At 40.3% G+C, this 21,615-nt stretch overlaps 1 protein-coding gene across 1 annotated transcript in view; it reads right to left on the minus strand.

Annotated features, from left to right (window-relative positions):
- Positions 1-992: 992 nt before the first annotated feature.
- fid (class I SAM-dependent methyltransferase fire dancer) overlaps positions 993-21,615 on the minus strand; it is a 102,466-nt gene continuing 81,843 nt past the window's right edge. The window contains exons 4-8 of the mRNA XM_083143687.1: positions 20,426-20,617; positions 16,594-16,766; positions 15,076-15,214; positions 11,268-13,212; positions 993-7,634 (exon numbers count right to left, since the gene is read on the minus strand). Coding sequence (XP_082999813.1) covers positions 3,451-7,634; positions 11,268-13,212; positions 15,076-15,214; positions 16,594-16,766; positions 20,426-20,617 — 6,633 coding nt within the window. The 3' untranslated portion in view covers positions 993-3,450. The remainder of the gene's footprint in view (positions 7,635-11,267; positions 13,213-15,075; positions 15,215-16,593; positions 16,767-20,425; positions 20,618-21,615) is intronic.

The following is a 21,615-nucleotide window of genomic DNA, read 5'->3' on the forward strand; positions in this document are numbered from 1 at the left end:
TAAATATAAAAATCTTGAATGATGAATCAAGATAGGCACGAAGTCTTTGTTACTAACACAATCTTATATAACAACAAAAAATATGCAGTCCAACAGTTCCACATTTCTTTTCTTTTTTTTTTATCAACAAGCCACTTTGTTTTTTTTTACTATATATATGTACAATAAGACTAACTTTTCTACCAGACACGACGGCACCATTATTATTATAATACTGTTCTCCTTTACACTAAAATATTTGGAAAAATTTGTAACATTAACATCAGAATTGTAACAGTGAATAATCTTGCATATAGGTTTTGTGTGTATTTTTTTTTCCTTTTTGAGAAGCGTTGTGTTACATTTTTCATGCTTGTTATCTTAAGTCACAACTAAACAAATACATTTTATTGGCAATGAACAGGTTCCAAAATGAAGGTTGTATAAATTGGTCTATTTACATAAAAAAGACCAAAAAATGGTAAAATGGTCATTGAATAGTTAGTACCTTATCTTTGGTATATAGATTATCAAGGATAAATGGTTTCTCCTTAACGTATTTTGTGCATTACTTAGAACGTCAATGTTTTTTCAAGTTGCCAAAATTCATTACATAATGATTCATGTTTTGGCACAGAGGTTGTATCTACATAACGCAAAGGAAACTCTACTACAGTGCGAGAAAACAAAGGAAAATCGTACATGGAGTTCTAAGCTACTACAAACTCCCTCAATAGATACTTAGTACCAAAAATAGCTAGAAGAATGATCGAATGTTTTTACAGCTAAATTAAAAATAGTCATGTGCTTACGTGTAATATTAAGTCCTATCAGTACAGTGTTAAAATTTCACAAATTGTCTAAGCATATGTTGTTTTTCTTTATACAACGAACTTTTTTAAATTCATTCCGTTACTAATAAGATATTTATCTAGTTATGGTATTTGTTAAAGAGGAAAACTGGTCCACATTGACAGTGCTTCCTTAAACCCTGTCTGAAGATTTTCTTTAAAAAAAAAAAAATAGAATTCTTAAATGTTTGGAATTCTTTCCATACTAACGGTGTCTGTTTCTTACTATAGATAGTTATAGTAAGAAAAATTACATTACTTTGTCATTGTTTTGAAATTTCATTTTATTTTGACACTTCAGAGAAGAGGGAGAGAGTACAGGTGTTTCTTTGAGACTACATTTAAAAGATTATTGTAAATCTCTTACAGTTATAACACCATTTGTATTTGGTACAGAGTCTGAAGAAGACCTTGCTAGAAAGTTGAAAGGTAACGTTTAGTTTATGTTTCAAAATAAAATAAAATCTGCCTTGGTCAGCATATTGAGTTTTTAATCTCTTACAGTTCTCGGAGCTTAGATTACATTATCACTGGATTAGGAGTCAATGTTTTACTCACTTATTCGTAGCTAAGAATTCTCCATTTCCAATCGTATAGTTTTCAAGAAGTTGATTTGAAACCAATACATCACAAAATTAAACCTAGTCTGTTTCTAAAGCAGGGTGTAGTAGCACTGCTCCCGTATTCAGTTTAGAAGCATCACAAAATGCTACACTCCCTCACATTTACTTGATAATAGGTAACGGAATTACCAAATCAAATTAAGCTTTCCTTCAATTTGTAGTAATGAAAAATAACATAAGAGCACATAGAAATATATAATTCAAAAATGTTTAATGAAGAAGAACACGCACGGGTTCCAAAACAATAACATGTTGCCTATTACAAGACATCAGGATCGTTGTCATTCTTAACCAATTTTAAATTTCTTGTAAAATCATGTTAAAGTTCCAGACAATATCTAAGTTATAATGGTTTGAAACAGGTGGAGCAATAACATTTTTCGTTCTCCAAATTTTGGTAAATTATCCAATCATTTATTCATACCTTGTAAGCTTATTTTCAAAATAGGATTGCCTTATTCGTATGCGAATGCGAAATCCAGTAGATGAAAGGAGTTGCATATGTGGCAAACTCTGGCTTTAGAAGAAGATCTGTGAAAGTTTATTTACTGGCTTGTTAAAATAACTTGAATGAAAAGTGAAGGTTAGCAATTGAAAAAACTGCACAATAATTATTATACACTATATATCCAAAAGTCACCGGACACCCAAGTGAATCTGGGGCTGTGTTTCCTGGTTTGGTATCGGGCCATTAGGTTTGGTCAATGGCAACATGGACAGTGGTGTTTATGAGGACATTTTAGACAACAGCATGCTGTCCACGCTGTGGCAACTTTTTGGAATGGGCTCTTGTCTCTATCAGTCCATAAAGCAGGGTCCAATGCATCGTGATTTGAGGACAATCAGGTGGATGTGCTTAGCTGCCCGCTGAAAGACCCAACTTGAACATCATAGTACAAATTTGGGATGAACTGAAGCGTCGGTTGCGTGCCAGACCGACTCGACCGAAAACCAACCGTGAACTATTCACGAGGCTACAGGACGAATGGGAAAAAATCCACCAGCAATATACCAGAACTTAGTGGAAAGCCTGCCGCGAAATTAAATGCTGTGATAATTGCGAAGGGAGGTCCGACATCTTATTAGTTATCTGCCTGGTTTATTTGGAATGAACAGCACTACGTGTCCGATGACTTTCGGTTATGTAGTGTATATGTAGAATGTAATTCTTAGCAATCATACAACCAAAATAGTAGTCTGAAATAATCAGCTTATTTTACTTTAAGAAATAAAAACTTTGTAAAAATGAAACAAGAATTACCTCTAACGCACGAAATACATCATGGAAGAGTTTTAATCCCGACTTAATCCAATGATTCGGATTTAACCTGCATCGAAATTTATTCATTTTGAAAATATTTGGAGCGTTGAATAACTATGATTTGAACTAAACCAGTGTGCTTGTAGTATGTGTGTTACAATATTTTTTTATAAATTGTGCAAGATGTATTTTGTGGAAGAGGGCGAAAAATCTCAGGAACGTAAAAGAATATAGTTGAACGACATATTCCAGCAATTGAAAAGTATAATCCAGACTAGAAAATTAATTTGCTCTATTCAATTCTTTTTTTGTTATTTGAAAAATAAAAATCTTCAGTCATTGTGAGAATTACTTGCCTTATGTTATTTCATAATTTCAATTCGAACTGCAAAATTTCGTTAATGATGCTTATTATAAAGAAAATTCTTTGTGTATAAAATTACTTGTTGCATGAAGAAAATAGAGAAGAGGCTTGGGGAAGTTTTAAAAAGAAAATATGAAAACATAAACCTGAAAAATTAGGAACCTAGGTCCCGTCTTGTCTGCTTGTTTCTCGATACTTTACAGACTTTTCAAGATTTCAACAATTTATATAAACTTGTAATGTTGGGAAAAGAACGTCAGCGCAGAAACTATTCCCAATAACATCTTATGCATTAGAGTAGGTATTAAATACAAAATGACAAAAAATTCGGAATATTATCAGTTACACAACAATGAATCAACTTACACCAAGTCAGATTGTCCACACTTGAACTTTTTCAGCTATGACGCACCAGTTAGCGTGATCGTAGTACGAAGATATTATATGAAGGTTATCGACGTACCGTTCGATCAGTTGGTCGAGTTCGCCTTCCCGAAAAACGTGATAGTAACGATGGAACGTCAGGGCGCCACCGGTATCAGATTGCAGTGAATCCTGGGATGTTGATCCGCTGAGGGATGTCTCGCAGCTAGCCGTCTTCTGCACTGACTCGATGTCTGCGGGTTGCTGCTCGTCTATTGTCTTGCTCTCGCAGCTGGCACTTCTCGATCCTGAATCTTTGCTACCGAATTTTCGTTCTTTGTTGGTTGCGTTCAACATGGCTTCCTTCGCTAGTTGTTCTACGTGTGCACCGTTCGCTTCTTTTTTGTCCTTCAGCATTTGATCTCCGTGGTTGCATGGCATCGAGCTCTCTAATGATGACGATCTGATGGCTACTTTCTTTGCCGGTAGTTGTAATTGGCTTGTTGACTTTACGCTCTTGGAATCTTTCTCTATGTGCTCCGCGCTGGGCATCTTACGGTCAGCGGCATGAATGCTCTCCATGTCAGAGCGTCTTGAAGGCAAAGCGCTCTCAAGAGACGATGCTCTTATAGCTACTTTCTTGTTCGGCATGGGTAGATGGCATGTTTTAGGCTTCTCGCTTGATTTGCTTTCAGTGTTGTTCTCGTGTTTCGCAGCGTTTTCCATTCTAATGCTGCTCTCGTTCCTTGCTGAAGATCCCTTTATTACAGATGAGTTCAGGCTGTTTGAGGCTGCAGCTTCCTGAACCAACTTTGAATTGGTCTTCTTTGTCTCTACCGACGCCTTCTTGCTATCTGTGCAGGTTTCTTTCACACTTTTGCCTGCTATAGATTCTTCGTTCACTTCTTCCTTCCGGTTTTGCACTGTGTGTTTGGAGGTAGGTCCATTGTTGCATTTCTTTCCAGAGCATTTGTCTTCTTTTTGCACGATGGAAGTGCACGGTGTTTGACAATTTCCAACTTTTTCCTCATTGTACTTACTTGCACTCTCCTCGACTCCCTTACTAACTGACGACTTTGGTTGTACAGAACTACAAGAGGCATGTAAATTAGTTGGACAATTGTCTGAAGAATTAACTGAAGACGTTTCATTTGCTTCCTCTTCAGCTTTTGGTTTATCTTCAGGTAGAACCTTTACTTCAGCTACTGCTACTTTTGATGACGAATCACTTATCACAATTCCTCTTGATACTGAAGCCAACGTAGAACTTTGATCGCAGCTTTTCCTTAAAGTACATTCATTACTATCTACAGAACAAGCAACTTTAGTCGTTTTAGAGGTTGAAGGTTTTTCTTGATCGTCACTAATTTTGGAAACAATTTTTTTGTGTGACTCAGTATTGTCTTTGGAGTCAACGGATACAGGAGAGTCGGCACAGTTTATCGGATCGTACACTGTTTGTGAAAGATCTTCCATTACAGAACTATCACTTACCTTTGTAGATTTTTCCTTCGAGTCAGGTTGCAAAGTGTCCAAGGTTTCTTTACTGATTTCACATTTATTGTCTTCTTTACCCATATCACTTTGGTACTGTTGAGTTTTCATTTTCGATTGTTCGCGAAGCAAACGTCCACTTTGAGCCAATCTCATAGTAACCCTTTCGTAATTTCTATCTTGAACTGGATCTATGTCATCCTCCCTTACAGGGGACATTGTTCTCAGAGGGTCCAATGGTGTACGATCACCATACGCTAACATTCGTCCAAACCTACTTCTATAGTTCTTGTACCCCTTGAAGAAACCCTCTTTGGTCGCCTTCCTCGAAGCGTTGGGTTCCGTAAAGCATTCCTCGTCTTTGGCTGACCAAGACGTAGCAAGATCCCAAAAACTACCTTTTCTCAACGGCCTTGATTTTGGAAAATCTATCAACGTGCGGTCTTTCACGGGAGAGCTTGATTTGCTGCTGTCTAGATACGTTGTTTCACGGATCGGCGACTTCTTTTCCATTGATTCCATGAAGGTCTTTGCTGCTTGAATTGAAGAGTAGAGCTTCATCTTGTCTTCCTTCGAGGGCGATTTGGTTGGTGAAGTTTTGACGTGTTTCTCCTCGCTCACAGGAGACCGAATCTTTAAGTCACTAAAGGTTTTGTCTGACATAGGAGACGGAGTGCGCCGGATTATTCCTACAGCTTCTTCTTCCGCTGAAAATCCGGATTTTCTAGTTTCTAGAAAATTTCCGGTGTTGGCTACCGAACTAGTGCTACCGAATTCCATAGGAATATTATTTTTAGCTAAGAATTTACTACTTAATAAATAAGTTCCATCTACTCTATCTGGCGACTTTGAATCAACGCAGGTATCACCTGTCGGAGATTTGGACATACTTCTTGATCGATAACTTGCTTCTTTTATAGGCGATTTCATGCATTTTTCAAAAGTTATTTCTTCCCCGGGTGACCTGCTGTAATCCATTAGACGCCGCTGCTGCAAAGGAGATTTCCTAATAGATTCCGCAACTGGCGATCTAGGCTTAGCATTGTCCCTGAATGCAGATTCCCTTGATAATAGAAGTTTATCCTCCTGCGCGGAAACAGTATCTCTAGTTGGTGTACCAATTTGTGAAATTTTGGTCTCCCTTCCAGGTGACCTCGATGGTGAAATTAATTGACTAGAATCTAAAAAACTAAAGTCTTTTACTGGCGATTTAGACTTCCAAGCATATAATGCACCATTATCTTTTGTGTCAGGTGATTGCTTGTGACCTAAACGAGAGCTGTCATGTTGTAATGGTAAACTAGAAGTGTACGACTGAAAAAGACCCGTTTCAGTTAACCTGTCTCTACCACAAATACTACTAATTCCTGTTGAAGTACTGCTTTGTACATTTCTTTCACTAACAGGGGATCTGGGCAAATTGAAAGACGTGTATTCATTACCTAAAGATGCAAATCGTGATGAACTGCCACTGTCTTGTGCGATTGTTCTGCTTGAATCACGTTTGACTGCATCACACTCTTTGAGTGATGTCCTAGAAAGTCCAGCACCTATCGGAGAGTGTGTTTCTGACAATTTCTTCTTCCTCTCGAATGTAGGACTGCGATGAGGTATAATTCCTTCTTGATATTCACGAATAGGCGATCTACTCTTGCCGATGTGATCCGGGCTATAGTCACCTTCACTGTGGTAACGATCGGAAATAGGAGACCTCTTTCGTACCGTGCTCGTAACTCTTGACTGCTCGGCAATTTCCCTACCCAGTTCCCGGAAGGGGGCAGACAATAGTGAAGCTTCGGCGGAATGTAAGGAAGTCGGGTAGCTGTAACTCTTGCCAGTGTCGTTCGAGAAGCTGGCGTCGAACGCTCTGCAACTGTGTTCCGACGCGGATTGCTTCAGGTCGTGGACGTCGTGTGCGAACTCGCAAGAGTACTTCCGAACTGTCGATTGCGGCAACGACTTTAGGTTCATATTTCGAATGCTGTTTGAAGCCCCGCAGCTTTCAGAGTAACGGTCTATCTCCTCCAACAAGGCTTCGCTCAGCTTCTCTGCAAATTCCGTCAAATGCTGCCTACAATCCTCGCTGCTACTGCTACTGCTGCTCTTCCTGTAGTCGTCCGCGTCGATCTCTTCCAAGTTCACTCCACAGCACGCCTGCGTGAGCACTTGTTTGGTACCACGAATTAGACCTTCACTGTTCGCTGCGTACTTGGAATCAGACTGGAGGCTCCAGTATCCCAACGCGGTGAGTGGATTCTCTAGAAGCTTCCTCCTCGCTCTTGGACTAGATTGTATAACCGCGTCCACTGCCCCTTCTAGAGAACTCGCCACGCTAGCTGCAGCTTCCAGCAGAGTCGACGACGGGCTCTTCGATTGAGCGGAGCTACTGGAATCGTCCAGTCCTTCGTCTAGCAGAAATAAGTTGTCTTTGTCCTCAAGCTGCAAACTCGATGAAGATGTCGAATTTTCTGCAACTTGGTCCTTGTTGTCAGTTGGGCTTGGGCTCGTCGCCATTGCTGATGCTTCGCTTGGCTCCTGTTTAATTGGAAGACACTGCTGATTGTTAGTTGGGGTTTCAGGAGAACTTTCTTCTTGTGGACCCTCGGATTTACCACCATTGGCATCTGCCAATTCTCCTTCTGATTGAGTTGATTGTGTAGCACTAGCCTCGGGGGCAGCTGTAGGCTCAGCTTGGCTACCTAAACACAAAGATACCAAGAGAAACATTAATACATTGTACTAAATTGGGTTTCTAATTATTTGTAGACGCACAAGAATGTTCATTACTAACACATCAAAACTCTTAATAACTATTGGCTCGCGGAATAAAGAAATAACTCTATAGTCATCATTACGATGTATATAGAATTTTTTTTCATTCATTTATTCATTTTAAATGTTTCATTTCACCTTTTCATTCATACATTGGACAGCCTCTTAAGAGCACATCGCTTTTACGGTAATACTTTAAGTAGTTAGTCTGGTCTCACTACTACACGAGACTGGAAAACGCTATGGAGAGTAGGTTTTTCCACTGGAAAAAATTGGATAATGGAATAGAAAGAATTGCTAAAACCATGTATGTCCTAGCAAAATATTGTATCTGTCGTAATGAAGAAAATCCAGGTTTGAACCCACGACGACATCAATATAGTTCCATTATCTTATTATTTTTGTTGTTTTAAGTCGGTTTTCAGTCACCGTCGCTAATTATCTTATTTAGCCATTTCATAGTTATAATATGGCATGATTGTTTAGTTTTTTTGGGTGCGTGTCTTATGTAATATGAAGAAAAAAATATGAAACTCATTCTTTCACCAACTCAGTTTGTTCACCTTCGACCATCTGCGAGAAACTTGAAGTTATAGTGAAGAGCTAAATTTTGTTGAACGCTGTTCTTTACACTTGAAGACTACATGGGGAAAAGGAGGCAGTTCAGTTTTCCATAATTGTACAGAATAGCAAATATAAAGTTTGAAACCAAATAATCGTTAATCTTATTGATGTATGTTCTTCATTACATGTATTATGAAGCAAGCGTATATTTCTTTGTATGAAAATGAAATATGAAAGAAATTGATTCAAGAAGAGTACAAAAAGTTATGACAAAAACTTTCTTAATGTAACAGTTTACATCATTATGAAGTGGTGCACAAATTCACTTGTTCAGGTTTAGGCAGTGCTGTCCTTAATGTTTATGTCCCTTAGGTCCATGTGGCAGGTTTGTGTAGTAAACCTGAGCCTCTGTTCTGCAGAACACTTTCAATTCCTGAAGATCTTTGAACTTTTCGTCTGATATTTGAAGAAGTCCGTCATAAGGTCTAGCAGGGTGTAGAAATTCGTTAGATTCCAGACGAGGTGCAAGGCTTCTGTTTTTTTTTCTTCCCGCGCACGATTGTGGAAATCCATGCTGCATTGTAGTGTTTCAGATGCATCATCAGACGGTGAAGTTACTTTCGTAAAATTACTTGCCTCCCTTTCCCCTTGTATTCAACTGACTTACCTCCTTCTTCCCCTGTAGGCGAAATCTTCAAGATTTAATTTCTCAGTGACTAACCTCCCTATGTTCTGACATTGAGTCCACATAAACTACATCATTGAAGCTACATGAATCTGCTGTTAACTCATTTCCGACAATTTACTGACTTGCCTCCTTTTCGCCCTGTAGTCTTCACTTGCAAAGATAACTTCAAAATTTATGTGATTACTTCTTGGTGCCTTTCCTTAGGTCCTGCTAAACTACAAAAGTTCTCTTTCTATCCCAGTCTAGAAGGTTGCTTCTCGTGTCTTCTCCTGGCATTATAATAACAGAAAAAGTCTCGTATATATTTAATAGAATTTCATTGAAATGTTGACTATAGGACATAACAATGGCACAACTATTAAATTTTGGTTGCAATCCAAATGGGAAAGTAGCTTTTAAGAAATCCGTAACTAATTTGTCATTTGACGAACACGTTACTGTTTTTTCTTTCTTTGCATGAAATAATGCGCCAGTGATATATGTAAGAAAGTTGCAAATGTAAGTTTAGCACTGAAACCCATCATAAATAAGGTTTTGCTTCCAAGTGTTAATATATGACTCGTGTTAGAGATTTTGCGGGATATTCCTGTTTAGATACATGGTGGCATGATATTTAGTATCTACCTCTGTGAAGTATTACTTACTCGGTTGAAATAATTAACCTATTTGTAACCAGAATAACTTTTGTGTGTGCTCCTTTCTCTGATGAAATCCAATGAACTGGAATTTTGAAAATCTTGCACTAATATCTGCATATGATATATCACATTATTGTTAGATAAGATATTCAGGATGCTTGTAATTTTGACATAGTTGACAAAAAAGAATGGTGAAACAGAATGTTGTGAACACACGTACACACACACCTACACACAGATACATATACGCTGGGTGTATTCACACATATATACTAGGGTGAATAAAAAAGTAAGTTACACCCGACAAGTGTTTCTGTACTAAGAGAGATAAAATAATCACGCTTGGTGGCAACACTGTCTTGAATGTTTTCTTCACACACCAGAAGCAGCAGTGCTTCAGGTGGTTTAGTATGCGATTAGTTACAGTGTGAGTATGGCGCGTCGTATTGAGGTGGCGTCCAACATTGAGGTGTGCTCCGTCGTCAGATTTTTGTGGGCACAAAGGCATAATCGGAGTGAAATCCATCGCCAAATTGTCGAGGTGTATGGTGAGAATGCGATGTCACGCCCCATGATCGCAAAATGGTGCCAGATGTTCGAAGAGGGAAGATCGAACGTGAACGACGAACCGCGTGTCGGACGGCCTGCAACTGTGAACACTATCGACAACGCGGAGCGTGTGAATGCAATCATTGTTGCTAACCGCCGCGTGAAAATTAAAGAGATTGCAAGCGAACTGAACATATCCTACGGTAGTGCGTCTATGCTGATTCGTGATCAGATGGGTTATCGTAAACTGTGCTCTCGCTGGGTGCCGCGCTTGTTAACCGACGAGCACAAACATCAACGTTTTGATGATGCGCTGTCATTTCTTCGGCGTTATTCCACGGATGGTCCGCAGTTTCTGAGCAAAATCATCACAGGAGATGAGTCCTGGGTGCACCAATACGCTCTCGAGACAAAGAGGGAATCCATGGAATGGAGACACAAGGATTCACTACCACCAAGAAAAGCCAAAACCTGTTCAACGGTTCGAAAGGTCATGCTGACGATCTTCTTCGATTCCGAAGGCATTGTTTACAGTGAGTTTGTGCCCCGAGGAACAAATCAATGCCGCAACATACTGTGAGACTTTATTGAAGCTGAGAAGAGCCATTAAAGATCAAAGGCCCGGAAGATTGAGTGATGCGGTTGTTCTTCTTCACGACAACGCTACCCCCATACAGCTGGTGTTACACAGGATATACTACGGAAATTCAAGTGGGAAGTGTGGTCTCACCCTCCCTATAGCCCCGATTTGGCACCCTGTGACTACCACCTTTTCGGTCCTCTCAAACAAGACCTAGGGGGTCAGCGTTTCGCGTCAGATGAGGAAGTGCAGGAAGCAGTCTCAAAGGGGTTCAAAGAAATTGGACGGAATTTTTACACAGAACGAATCGAAAAACTGGTCACACGATACGAAAAGTGCGTGGAACACCTTGGTGACTACGTCGAAAAAAGATAAATGTTCATGCGTTTTCGTCCAATATTTTTTTCTTTCTAATGTGTTTTGTTTGTTTTTTACAGAGGGGTGTAACTTACTTTTTGATTCACATACTGATAGATACATATTGTAAAATTCATAAAATCATAGCGAAATTTGAAAAACATCGTGATTTTTTAATGCTTACTCTCTATGTTGTCCTGTCGGTTCGAAGAGGAACTTGCTTCTGGTGCTGGAAGATCGGACTGGGAAGATTGTTCTGGCCCCTCGTTCATCACACTAATCACACTGCTCACAGAGTCTGGAGAAGACACTCCACTGGAGTCACTATCCAGATCGTCTGTCTCCGGATTGAACAGTTCGAGACTCAACAATTTGGGGATTGTTCGCGCAGGTAGCTGAGTTGGTCTGGCAGATCCCCGTCGCACAAAGGGATACTCTGGCCTAGGAAAAACAATTGGTACGATCGGCGAGACTTCTTTGGGTGACTCTAGAACATCTAGTTGAAGATCTGAGCAATGCTTCCTCACCAACTCCTGAATCTTCACGAACGTGTCTTCAGGTTCATCCTCCAAGGGAGGTGAGTTGTTGACCACCGGTTTCGTTTCTTCCTCTGCTGGAGTCGTCTTTTCCACGGTCACCTGCTTTTCACTCTCCGCTGGGGGCGGATCGGGGATGACCGCTCGAGATCCGTTCGTCTTCAGAGGAGACTTGGGTGGGGGTTCGTCTTCCTGTTCTCCCTTCGGCTCTGGCTTTGGTATGAAGATGACCGAAGCGAAGCTGTCTTCGGAATCGACGCTGGTGTCGCTCTGAAGGCTGCTATCCTTTGAAGAGTCAGAGCCGTCTTCTTTCGACGGTCTCCTCTCTTTCTCTCGTGGTTCCTCGCTCTCGTCGGCGTTCTTCCTCTTCGGAGAACTCGATTCCAGCGAATCCCCACTGTCCCCTTGGCTAGCCCACGCCCGGAGTGCTGCAGGATTCCTTTCCTTTCGATTGAACAACGGCTGAAGGGACTTCTTACCCTTACCGCCCTGTTCATTGAAGGCACTCGAGGAGTCCGACTGCTCCTCACTGTCAGCTTCGGAGGAGGGAACTTTTCCCGCACTGTCGACACTAGTACTTAGGACCCCGACGTCGCTCTTCCAGCTTTGTAGCATCCTGACGAACCCGTTCCTGAAGGAGTACTGTCCCTTCGTGTCCTTTTTCACCTCGCTCTTCGTGATGCTTGTGCTTTTCAACTTGGTCAGCCCGTTCTTGAGCATCTGGAACCTCTTGTTGTTGGCCGAGAACAGGGATTCCCTGATGCTGTCCAGTTTGTCCGACCTTGGCTTGTTGCAGATGAGTTCCTCGTTGAGAGATGCCTGCTTCTGAATGTTCTGGCGTACGCGTTCCTTCTCCCGAAGCCTTTCGGTGGACATGAGCTCCTCGTTCAGGGAACTCTGCTTGAAGATGTTTTTCCTGGACGAGCGAACGGGGGAGTCCCGCACTTTGAACTCTGGGAGCGACTTAACAATGTTCCTCATTTCCGCGAGGGTGTCTCTGTTCTCGGCGCTCTCCTCCTCGCCGTCCGACTCGTGGATAGACTTCTTCTGCTTGACGAGGACAGGCCTCCCGGGACGACCTGTCGAAGTTGTGGTCGACGATGTCGTCGAGCTCATGACGATGGTAGTCGTTGTCGAAGTTGTCGTGATGGTTATGCTGGTGACAGCAGTCGACACAGACGAGGTTCCAGCCTCGCACTCCCCGAGTGGTGCCAGGCTGGAGAAGCTGGAACGGGACCTCACCAGGTTGGTCACTTCCCCGTTAGGTTTCCGTGGACGGAGCAAGCCAGTCGATAAGACGCCCAAAATGTCGCTCAGGCTCTTCGATTTCTGATTGAGTGTGACCGTTTCGTGGACAGGCGCTTGGCAAGCGAACGTTTGGCGACGCTGCGTTGTGACTATGGTCGGCTCGTCTTCCTCCAGGCGGCGTAGTTCAATAGGTAGGTCCTCGATGTTGCCCAGGCTGTCCTGCTTGTCTAGTTCGGGGGTGTGAGGAGGCTCTTTTGTGCACGATCCCCAGGGCTTAGACGAGTCCAGAGTCTGCAGGAACCACGGTCTGTGTCCTGAACCCGACCGCTTACCACCAGCCAACTTCTGTAAAACAGAGAAGCGCATAATTAACGGAAAACATATAAGTAACATTGATTATTATACAATGAATGTATTATTGAAAATGTCCAATTAAGATCGTGCAAATCGGGACTCGAAACCAGAACCTTTTGGGTCAAAATTTGAGTCGACTGATCAAGGCTCTCTTTCACTAAGGCAGTTTCGATTGCATCCACCATGTTGGAAGCGATACACTAGTAGCAGTTAAAACATTTTTCTCATGGAATTCACACACATAGTTCGTTTGATCTATACAGTGGACGTGAAAATGACCCCAATACTAGACTACAATATATTCTTAGAATCGACTTCCACAGTGAAATTGACTATAATATATAAAGTAATCTTGAATATACTTTGAAAATTAACTTCATCTGTGGCTAAGTGGTTAATGTTGAATGCTATAAAAATGATTTCCTAGATCTAAGTTCCAGAGAAGTCATAAAATCTTCAGTTCATTTCTTCATCTCATTCACCCATTCCCATCAAAATTTGGTTGAACTACTGCTAGTAGGCAGTGTATATATATATATATATATATATATATATATATATATATATATATATATATATACATGTACTTTTATTTTTGACAAAATAACTCAACTAATAAACAATGGGTTTTAGATTCTGGAATTGATAAAGGGCATAAGCTGTCCTTCACACCTTAATGCTGTGTACTTGAATGAGCGCAGACAACCAAACCAAACAGTATTTTCGTCACTTGGCCTCCCTCCCTCACTGCATGAACTACACTGTGTTTTCTAATAAAACATTTATTTCATATATTCATTCTTCATAAAACTTGTTAACATTCCTTATTCAAGAACTGAACTCATGACGATGGATGAACTTAAAACAACTGTTTATCATCAAAGGCTCTAAGGCGCTATTCGTAATATAACCCTGGAACCCCAAACACTAAAGTGGCAGAGAAATTGAAATCTGTCATGAAGGCACATAGGGGTATCTCGGCAGTGTTCATATTGAACGAAACTGTATACGTAGAAATCTATTCTTCCACATTAAGACACCACACATCTGTTAAATATTTAGACCCATCGAACAGAAGTGAATTCAAGTTTCACCATTACAATAACAATAGAAATGAAGTCTTACATCATTCCATTTTTAAAATATAATTTTCTATAACTTACACTTCCATGATTTTCTCATCCTTTTCACAAAGTTTTGGCATAACATCAATACGTTTATCACTTTCATATCACACTTGGAGCGGAATTTCTATTCCCTCTTACCTTGGCTCCCTCTTCAATTCCATAATTTTTTAGAAGTAGCGTTGCACACTTTCTCTATCTGGTTACTAGTGGAGATAGTGTGATCAATAACAGACTGATCTGTCTACGCAACCCCCCTTTCTCATATTGCGCAAGCGAACAACTACCCCCACAATTCATTGCACCATGTTTAGTGCCAATAGGTCAGATCCTGGGTTGAAAACATGCAGATAAGCATTGTGTGTATAGGGTGTTTGCCGAAGTGATTCAAGGTATGATTATCGTCATCATGAATGTGTATATTTTACCTTTTTAAAAGGCCCCTTGAAGGGCCTTAGGTGTGTTGCCTAACTACGGCGATAAGTGTATTTTAATAACAAATTTTCAAAGGCGACTGCTACCACCTCCGGCGAATTTTCAAAGGCAATTTCTACCATCGAAATGCACCGCCTTGGAGTTAGGCAAAACACATAACGCCCTACAGGGAAGCGAGTATTTCAGGATCTAAGTGTCCCATTTTTATTGCAGGTGACTGTACATGTTGAGTGATGCAGCCCCTATGATTGTGAATGCGTAGTTAGTTTTTTTGTGAGCATCGAAGTGTGATTACCTGCAGGGCCCGCCTAACGAAGCTGTAGCACGTTTCGTTGGGGCTGGAGAGGTCGGAGCTACTCTGGGAACTACTGGGGCGGGAGGGGTCGATGGAGCGCCCTTTGTGCCGGCTCCTGCCGCGCTTCCTCTGGCCGGTCCTGCAACGAGAAACAATCAAAGTTAGGAACAGGAGCGTGGGAAACTTTCATTTCTGCACCTGCAGGTTCTTGTCTAGTGAAATTAAGTTCAGAAACTAATGCAACTTATTTTGCAGTCGTCCTTCCCTACATGTCATGAATTGGCTACTTTTGTACAACAAGTAAGCAACTAATATAGAAGTGAACTGAGTTTTGCTGCCTCCCCCACACAAACGTATGAGTGAAATGAGCACAATAAATAAACTTGGAAGAAATTGCTGCATGCAATTTATAGCAATATGTATATGCTGTATAAAAAGAATATAAATACTCTCGAATCAATCATGTAATAATGTGATAAGAACTGTCCGGAAGGCTGAAGATTGGGAACATGGAATCTCAAGCACTCTTGCAGACGGGGTACTTGGAAAACTTGAAACGGAAATGAGGTAATATAAGAACAGATGTAGGAACAAAATTGTGAATTGGTAAGTGTAGAATTCAAAATATTTTATTCTGGAGGATAACGCAAAGGAAATCACGATGCTGTGTGCTGTCATACTACTTGAACCCCATAAAGTGACATCGTTGCTTTATGTGAGTGTCAGGTTTATAGTGGTGAGATTGTAAGGAAAGAAAAATGATTGACTGGTTGCTCAAGTTTAAGTGCCTCATAGCGGAAAGAAGTGGAACTACGAAAAGAGAACAGAAGACTACTAAGAAGCCATGGAATATGTTGCAGATGGAAAGAAGAAAATGGAAGAATATAAATACTGAAGAAGGACGACACAACTACAGGAAACAAAATAGCCAACGAAGAATAGAAACTGGTAAGGCAAAATAAAAATTTTTCAAACATAAATGTGAAGAACATCAGAAACTAGAAAATGGAAGAAACTATAATATGATGTATCGTGAAGGAAAATGTATGGGCTTTGCAAAGAAGAAATGGTAAACAATGAGGATGATAGAAGATGAGAAAGGTTGCGGAATCACAGACAAACTGCTGCAGTCATAGGAAATGAGGTAGAAGAGATAGGGCAAGAGGAATCTTTAGTTCTGGGCCTCATCGATAGCGTAGTGGTATTGTCATCGCCTTGTAATCAAGGGGCACAATGTTCGATACCCGGTGGAGGCACATAGTGCTTTGGATCTCACTTTAACCCTATTGATTAGTCAATCCAGTCCGGATTAGTCAATCTGTGCATAAAATGTACTTAAAAAACAACTCAAACTCAACAGTTCTATTAGTTCGAGGAAATTCGGGGCCACTAAAGTACAATACCCCCTTCTCCAGATTAACTACACCATTGAAAGTATCTATTAAATATGTCTTAACAGTAAGTAATCTCGATTGGTTTCTAAAGTAAAATAAAGTTGGTAGGGTAGTAAAAGGTTACCGTGGAGATCGACAGGAGTCGCTGTCGGATGTCTGCGTGTAGGCGTTGTAAGGGTGGCCATCCTCCTCTGACGTGGTGGTGGATGTGAGGTCCCTCTCCACCGACGGCGTCTTGTCATCGCTGCTGAAGTGCTGCGGTTTGTGCCACGGAACCAGGACATCTTGAGACTCGAACTGTAAAGGCAAATACGTTAGTGCAATATGCGGTTGTAATCCCTGTCCTAACAAACTAAATCGGAGATTAATGTAAGACACTGCAAACTACTCCCCTCACATCCCGGTACTTAATTTTCCAACTGTAGGCCCGTAGTGTTGTGTAGTGTAATGCCAGAGATTTAACCCAGGATAAGGCATGGATTAGATCTCTAAATAGTGACGGTGCCAGAAAAGTACTAGTAGTATTGCAGAAGGCGGCTGGTATAATTTCTGTCCGGCGGTTCCACTTACTATACCCTAAATATCATACAAAAATACATATTTGGGCTAAAATAGCTTGTTTACTGGGTGGCCGAACTGGTTGACCGGAGGGCGTTAGTACCCCTGGCTTGTCACGTGCTATCACTGCCTCTAAAACACATGTGCTTGCATAGTTCCTTCCAAGTTCCATAAATACGCACCAGCATGGTTATGTCTTTATTTTCAAGTTCGTAATATATGCTAAGCCATTTTTTATTCCGCAATATGAGTTAAATTCTTCATTCAAAAGTTATCCAAGAATTGATATGTTATTGTGTTACAAATAAACAGAGACAGAGGAACACTTTAAATGCAGAATATACGGATGAAACGTTCTTTACTTTCCGAATGACCCTCGTACATAGCGCTATACAAGGATGGGAGAATCTACAGTCTGTGGAGCAACGTCAGCCACGCATAACGGTAGAGAAGAGGAGACAGCGAGTGGGAAAGCAAAGCGGTGCAAATTGCTGGTAGCTGCAGTCGCGTTGCAGCCTCCATGCAATCGCTTTTCACTCTCACGTGTTCATTCGTCGAGGCCCCTCGAGTCATTAGTTAAGCAGATGACTCTTTTGTTTTGCTTGGTCCAGAAATTGCCGGGACATAGTATAGGTGTCTGATTTTTAATGTTGGTAACATTGTACCGTACAGTACAATGGACAATTTACGTATAATTACACTTGACCCCGGCTGTACGAGAAGTTGCTGAAACTATTTCCCGCCAAAAAGAAGTCATTTTTACGATTGCAAAATCTCTCCCCCTCCTCCTCCTGCTGTGCCAACCAACAAGAAGCACGATATTCAAGTGCAACCACGCATAGATCATAAATCATAGGGAAGCGGCGCACTTCGTAACCACAGTCCAGCAACGGGGTTTTTCAGCAACAGCCGCTGCGGGTTGCCTATTTTCAGCCTCAGCGTAGCTTCGGGGACACGAAATATTAATGTGACATGATCAGTCCTGTCAGACCCTAAGACTGTTTTGCAGTTCCGCTGCGAGCGAAGACAGGGCTCATATTCTGCTAATTTGCCTCCGTGTTTTCCTCGCTACCTTCATTTCGAGTATATTTCTTGGATGATCGCCCGTGAAACCAATTACTGTCTTAACTTTTTGTTCTTACAGAATCAGCATGCCGTGGTCTCTGTTTTGAAACTTTTAATCTAGTGGCGTTGCTAGCTCGGACTTATATATTCCCTAGCGAGAACAGAAGAAAATCTCTCTTTTTGACCTGAAAATTTTCTCTATCACCATGTGAGGATGCTGATATTAGAAGATAGAAAATGCACGAAAGTTCATTATCATACTTATATTTTAATGATATATTTATACATATTTATATTCTAATGACACTTTATTTTCACTTTAGCTGGTCACATTGTGGAAAAAATAACCGCCTTTACAGTGAATGAATGAAACATTATACAACTTATATCTCAAAATAAAGTAGGGCATCCAAAATAAAGGTAAAAGGTAATGGTAACTGAGAGTTTATTTTCAAAATTAGCGACTGCAACAAAGTTAGTTATTTAGTGAGGGAATTGACTGAAATTGTTATTTTCAAAAAGTAACAAAGAAAACTGTTATTCAGGGTGGGTCCAAAATTATATAAATAATTATATTATATCAAATTAAAATTATAACATTAATTAAATATGTAAATTAATTATTATTAAATGAATAGGTAAAAAGACAGTATAAGACAGACCGTATTAATTTTATAGCATAGGCTCGACAAAATTTGTATAAAAACAACTGCTAGGAAATTAATGTAAAATCTATAATTGAATATTCAATGATAAAATGTTACATCCAGTAGACGAAAAGTATAGTTCTTAATATTTTATACATATTATTATAAGGCCCGACCCTGTGGCCGAGTGGTTAGCACATCGCGCTGCGACGCCAAGGGTCCCGGGTTCGAATCCCGGTCGGGCTTGGTTGTTTGTGAATGTCCATTCATCAATTTCATCATTTCATCACTCATCCCCATCTTCGCAAATTAGCCAAGAGGCACAAAACGCGAAGTAAAATAAACTAAATCGATACGATACGATATTATTATAAGTTGTAATATGCATAAATGATACATGATACTGCACTTCAAAACCGTATGCGTCGTCGCCTTATAAACAAGAGGTCCCGGGTTTGATACCTGGTGGAGTGGTTTGGATCCCACTTTAAACAGTAGGTCCAGTCCCAATTAGCCTTAATATGCTTAAAAGTGGACTTAAAACACCAATTAGAAAAACCATAATCCCAATATAATCATTGGCTTCCAATAATATCGACGGAAATAAATATTCATCGATTATACAACAAATTCTAAAAAAGAGTATTCTTCATTATTTAATTTTACTACTTAGTAAATTTTTCGATGGGTCCGGACCCCCTCCCCCTCTAAATACATGCTTGGTTTTTACCTCGTACTAATCCTTGATTGGGAACCCTATGTTTAACTTTTTGGCCGTTGAAGCATGACATCATTTTTATTTAATAGGTTTCCCGCCCTTTTCCATAAATTATACCTTGAGAAATCCACACATGCTAACACAACTTATATATATATATATATATATATATATATATATATATATATATATATATATATACATACAAGGTGTTTAGAAACACTTTTACAAACTTTGAGGGCTGGCTCCTGAAACCAAAAAAAGAAAAAAAAGTTCATGTAAACATATGTCCCAAAATCCTTAGTCTCTCAGTTATTAATGAAAGAACATAATGACATATCTGTTAGACATTGTCAGCTTATTAGCAAATGTTGAAACTGTCATCAACTCAGAAACTCATAATACATGTTCCAAATGTCCTCCTCTTGCTTCCACACACGCATGCACGCGTCGGATCATGGACCGGCGCACCCTTTCACATACTCCCACACGGTGTCGAACTGTTTCGCAGGCTTCCATGACACGTTGATGAAGTGTTTCTGCATTAGGAATGCTAACTGCATAAACCAATAGTTTTAGGTGGCCCCATAGATAGAAATCCAAAGGATTGAGGTCGGGGGAACATGCAGGCCATGGAACTGCTCCTCCCCTACATATCCATTTGTCATGGTAGATATATCAGCCAGTACATCTCGAACAATGCGACTGATATATGCTGGAGCCCCATCATGCATAAACCACATGCTTCTTCTTATTTGCAAAGGCAAATGGTGGATTGTACCTTGAAATGCGTTGAACGTGAACTTTCATTAATTACTGAGAAACTAAGGATTTTCGGATATATGTTTATATGAACTTATTTTCTTGTTTCGGTTTGAGGAACCAGACCTCAAAGTTTGTAAAAGTATTTTTAAAACACCCTGTGTACTCCATTAAATGATGCAAGATATGAGCACAGATGAGCTTACCTTCCTGTGTCGCTGCTCCATGGCCCAAACGGTAATTATCAAACGGCCGCCAATACGAAGCACTCGTGCCAGCTCTCGCAGCGCGTGGACGCGGCGCTCCGTGGTGGCGAAATGATGAACTACGGCGATGGACAGAACTGCGTCGAAGCTCTCGTCCCGAAAGGGTAGTGCAAGATTGTCGCATATCAGCACCTGCAACGGAAAACACACGCAATTATTTAGCAGCGTGAATTAACAATGTGCCCTGAACGGGATTTCGGCTTGGTGGAGATTAATGCGAAATCGGGAAGGTGTTTGTGACGTGGGCGAGGAAGTCCAAGAGAGGGGAGGAGGGTGATAATATTAATTGTGAACGGGGCGCTAACGATTTTAATTCTCTCAAAAGTACACGCTGAAAGTTCATTGAAGAGGAAGTGTTTTCCAGCGTTTTAGAACAGTGTTTCCACATGAAGGGGAATAATTTCCTTTCTTGCAGGGATATTCGAACCGAATTTTAACCCAAAGGGAACGATGGGAAATACCAAAATTTCAGGAAATTTAAAGACAGCATTGCTAACACTAGAATTAGGTTCTTGTTTCGTATTCTCTGGTATTAGTAAACCCTGGATTTCCCTCCAAAAAGGAAGACATGTTTTTCTGCAAATTGAACAATTTCAAGACTCCCTCTTCTGAGCTATTCATTTCATGATTTAAAATGTGTATTTAATATGAAAAAGTTAGAAAATATGTACATATCTGTACTTTCGGAGCAAAATATGTAAATATATGTACTTTGAAATGCAAGTTTTTATGCTCCATTTGGCATGAAACGCCAACATTTCACTGATTTGATCTGTAAATGTTTACAGATTATTATTATTATGTATTTATTATAGTTATTGTTATTATTATAATTATTATTTATGATGGGACGAAATGCTCCAAAAAGGGAAATTTTGTCCATTGAGAAGCGAAATCGTGCCTTCAGATTGTGGCAACACTGTTTTAGGATCAACTTCCGCAGAGAAAAGGTCAAAGCACGTTACGGAGCCAAAAGTGTTTCGATTTCGGTGTAAATGAAGAATTGGTGATTCTGTTTGTTTCTTCATCTATTTTATCTCATCGCCGCGCTAACCTAGCAGGAGCGTCTGTTCACCCAAATATCCTCTATGTTTTTTCGAAAACAAATACCAGTAATCACTTTAACACGT

This window comes from Lepisma saccharinum, chromosome 1, assembly GCF_977018435.1.
Source record: "Lepisma saccharinum chromosome 1, izLepSacc3.1, whole genome shotgun sequence".
In the NCBI taxonomy this organism is placed as follows: domain Eukaryota; kingdom Metazoa; phylum Arthropoda; class Insecta; order Zygentoma; family Lepismatidae; genus Lepisma; species Lepisma saccharinum.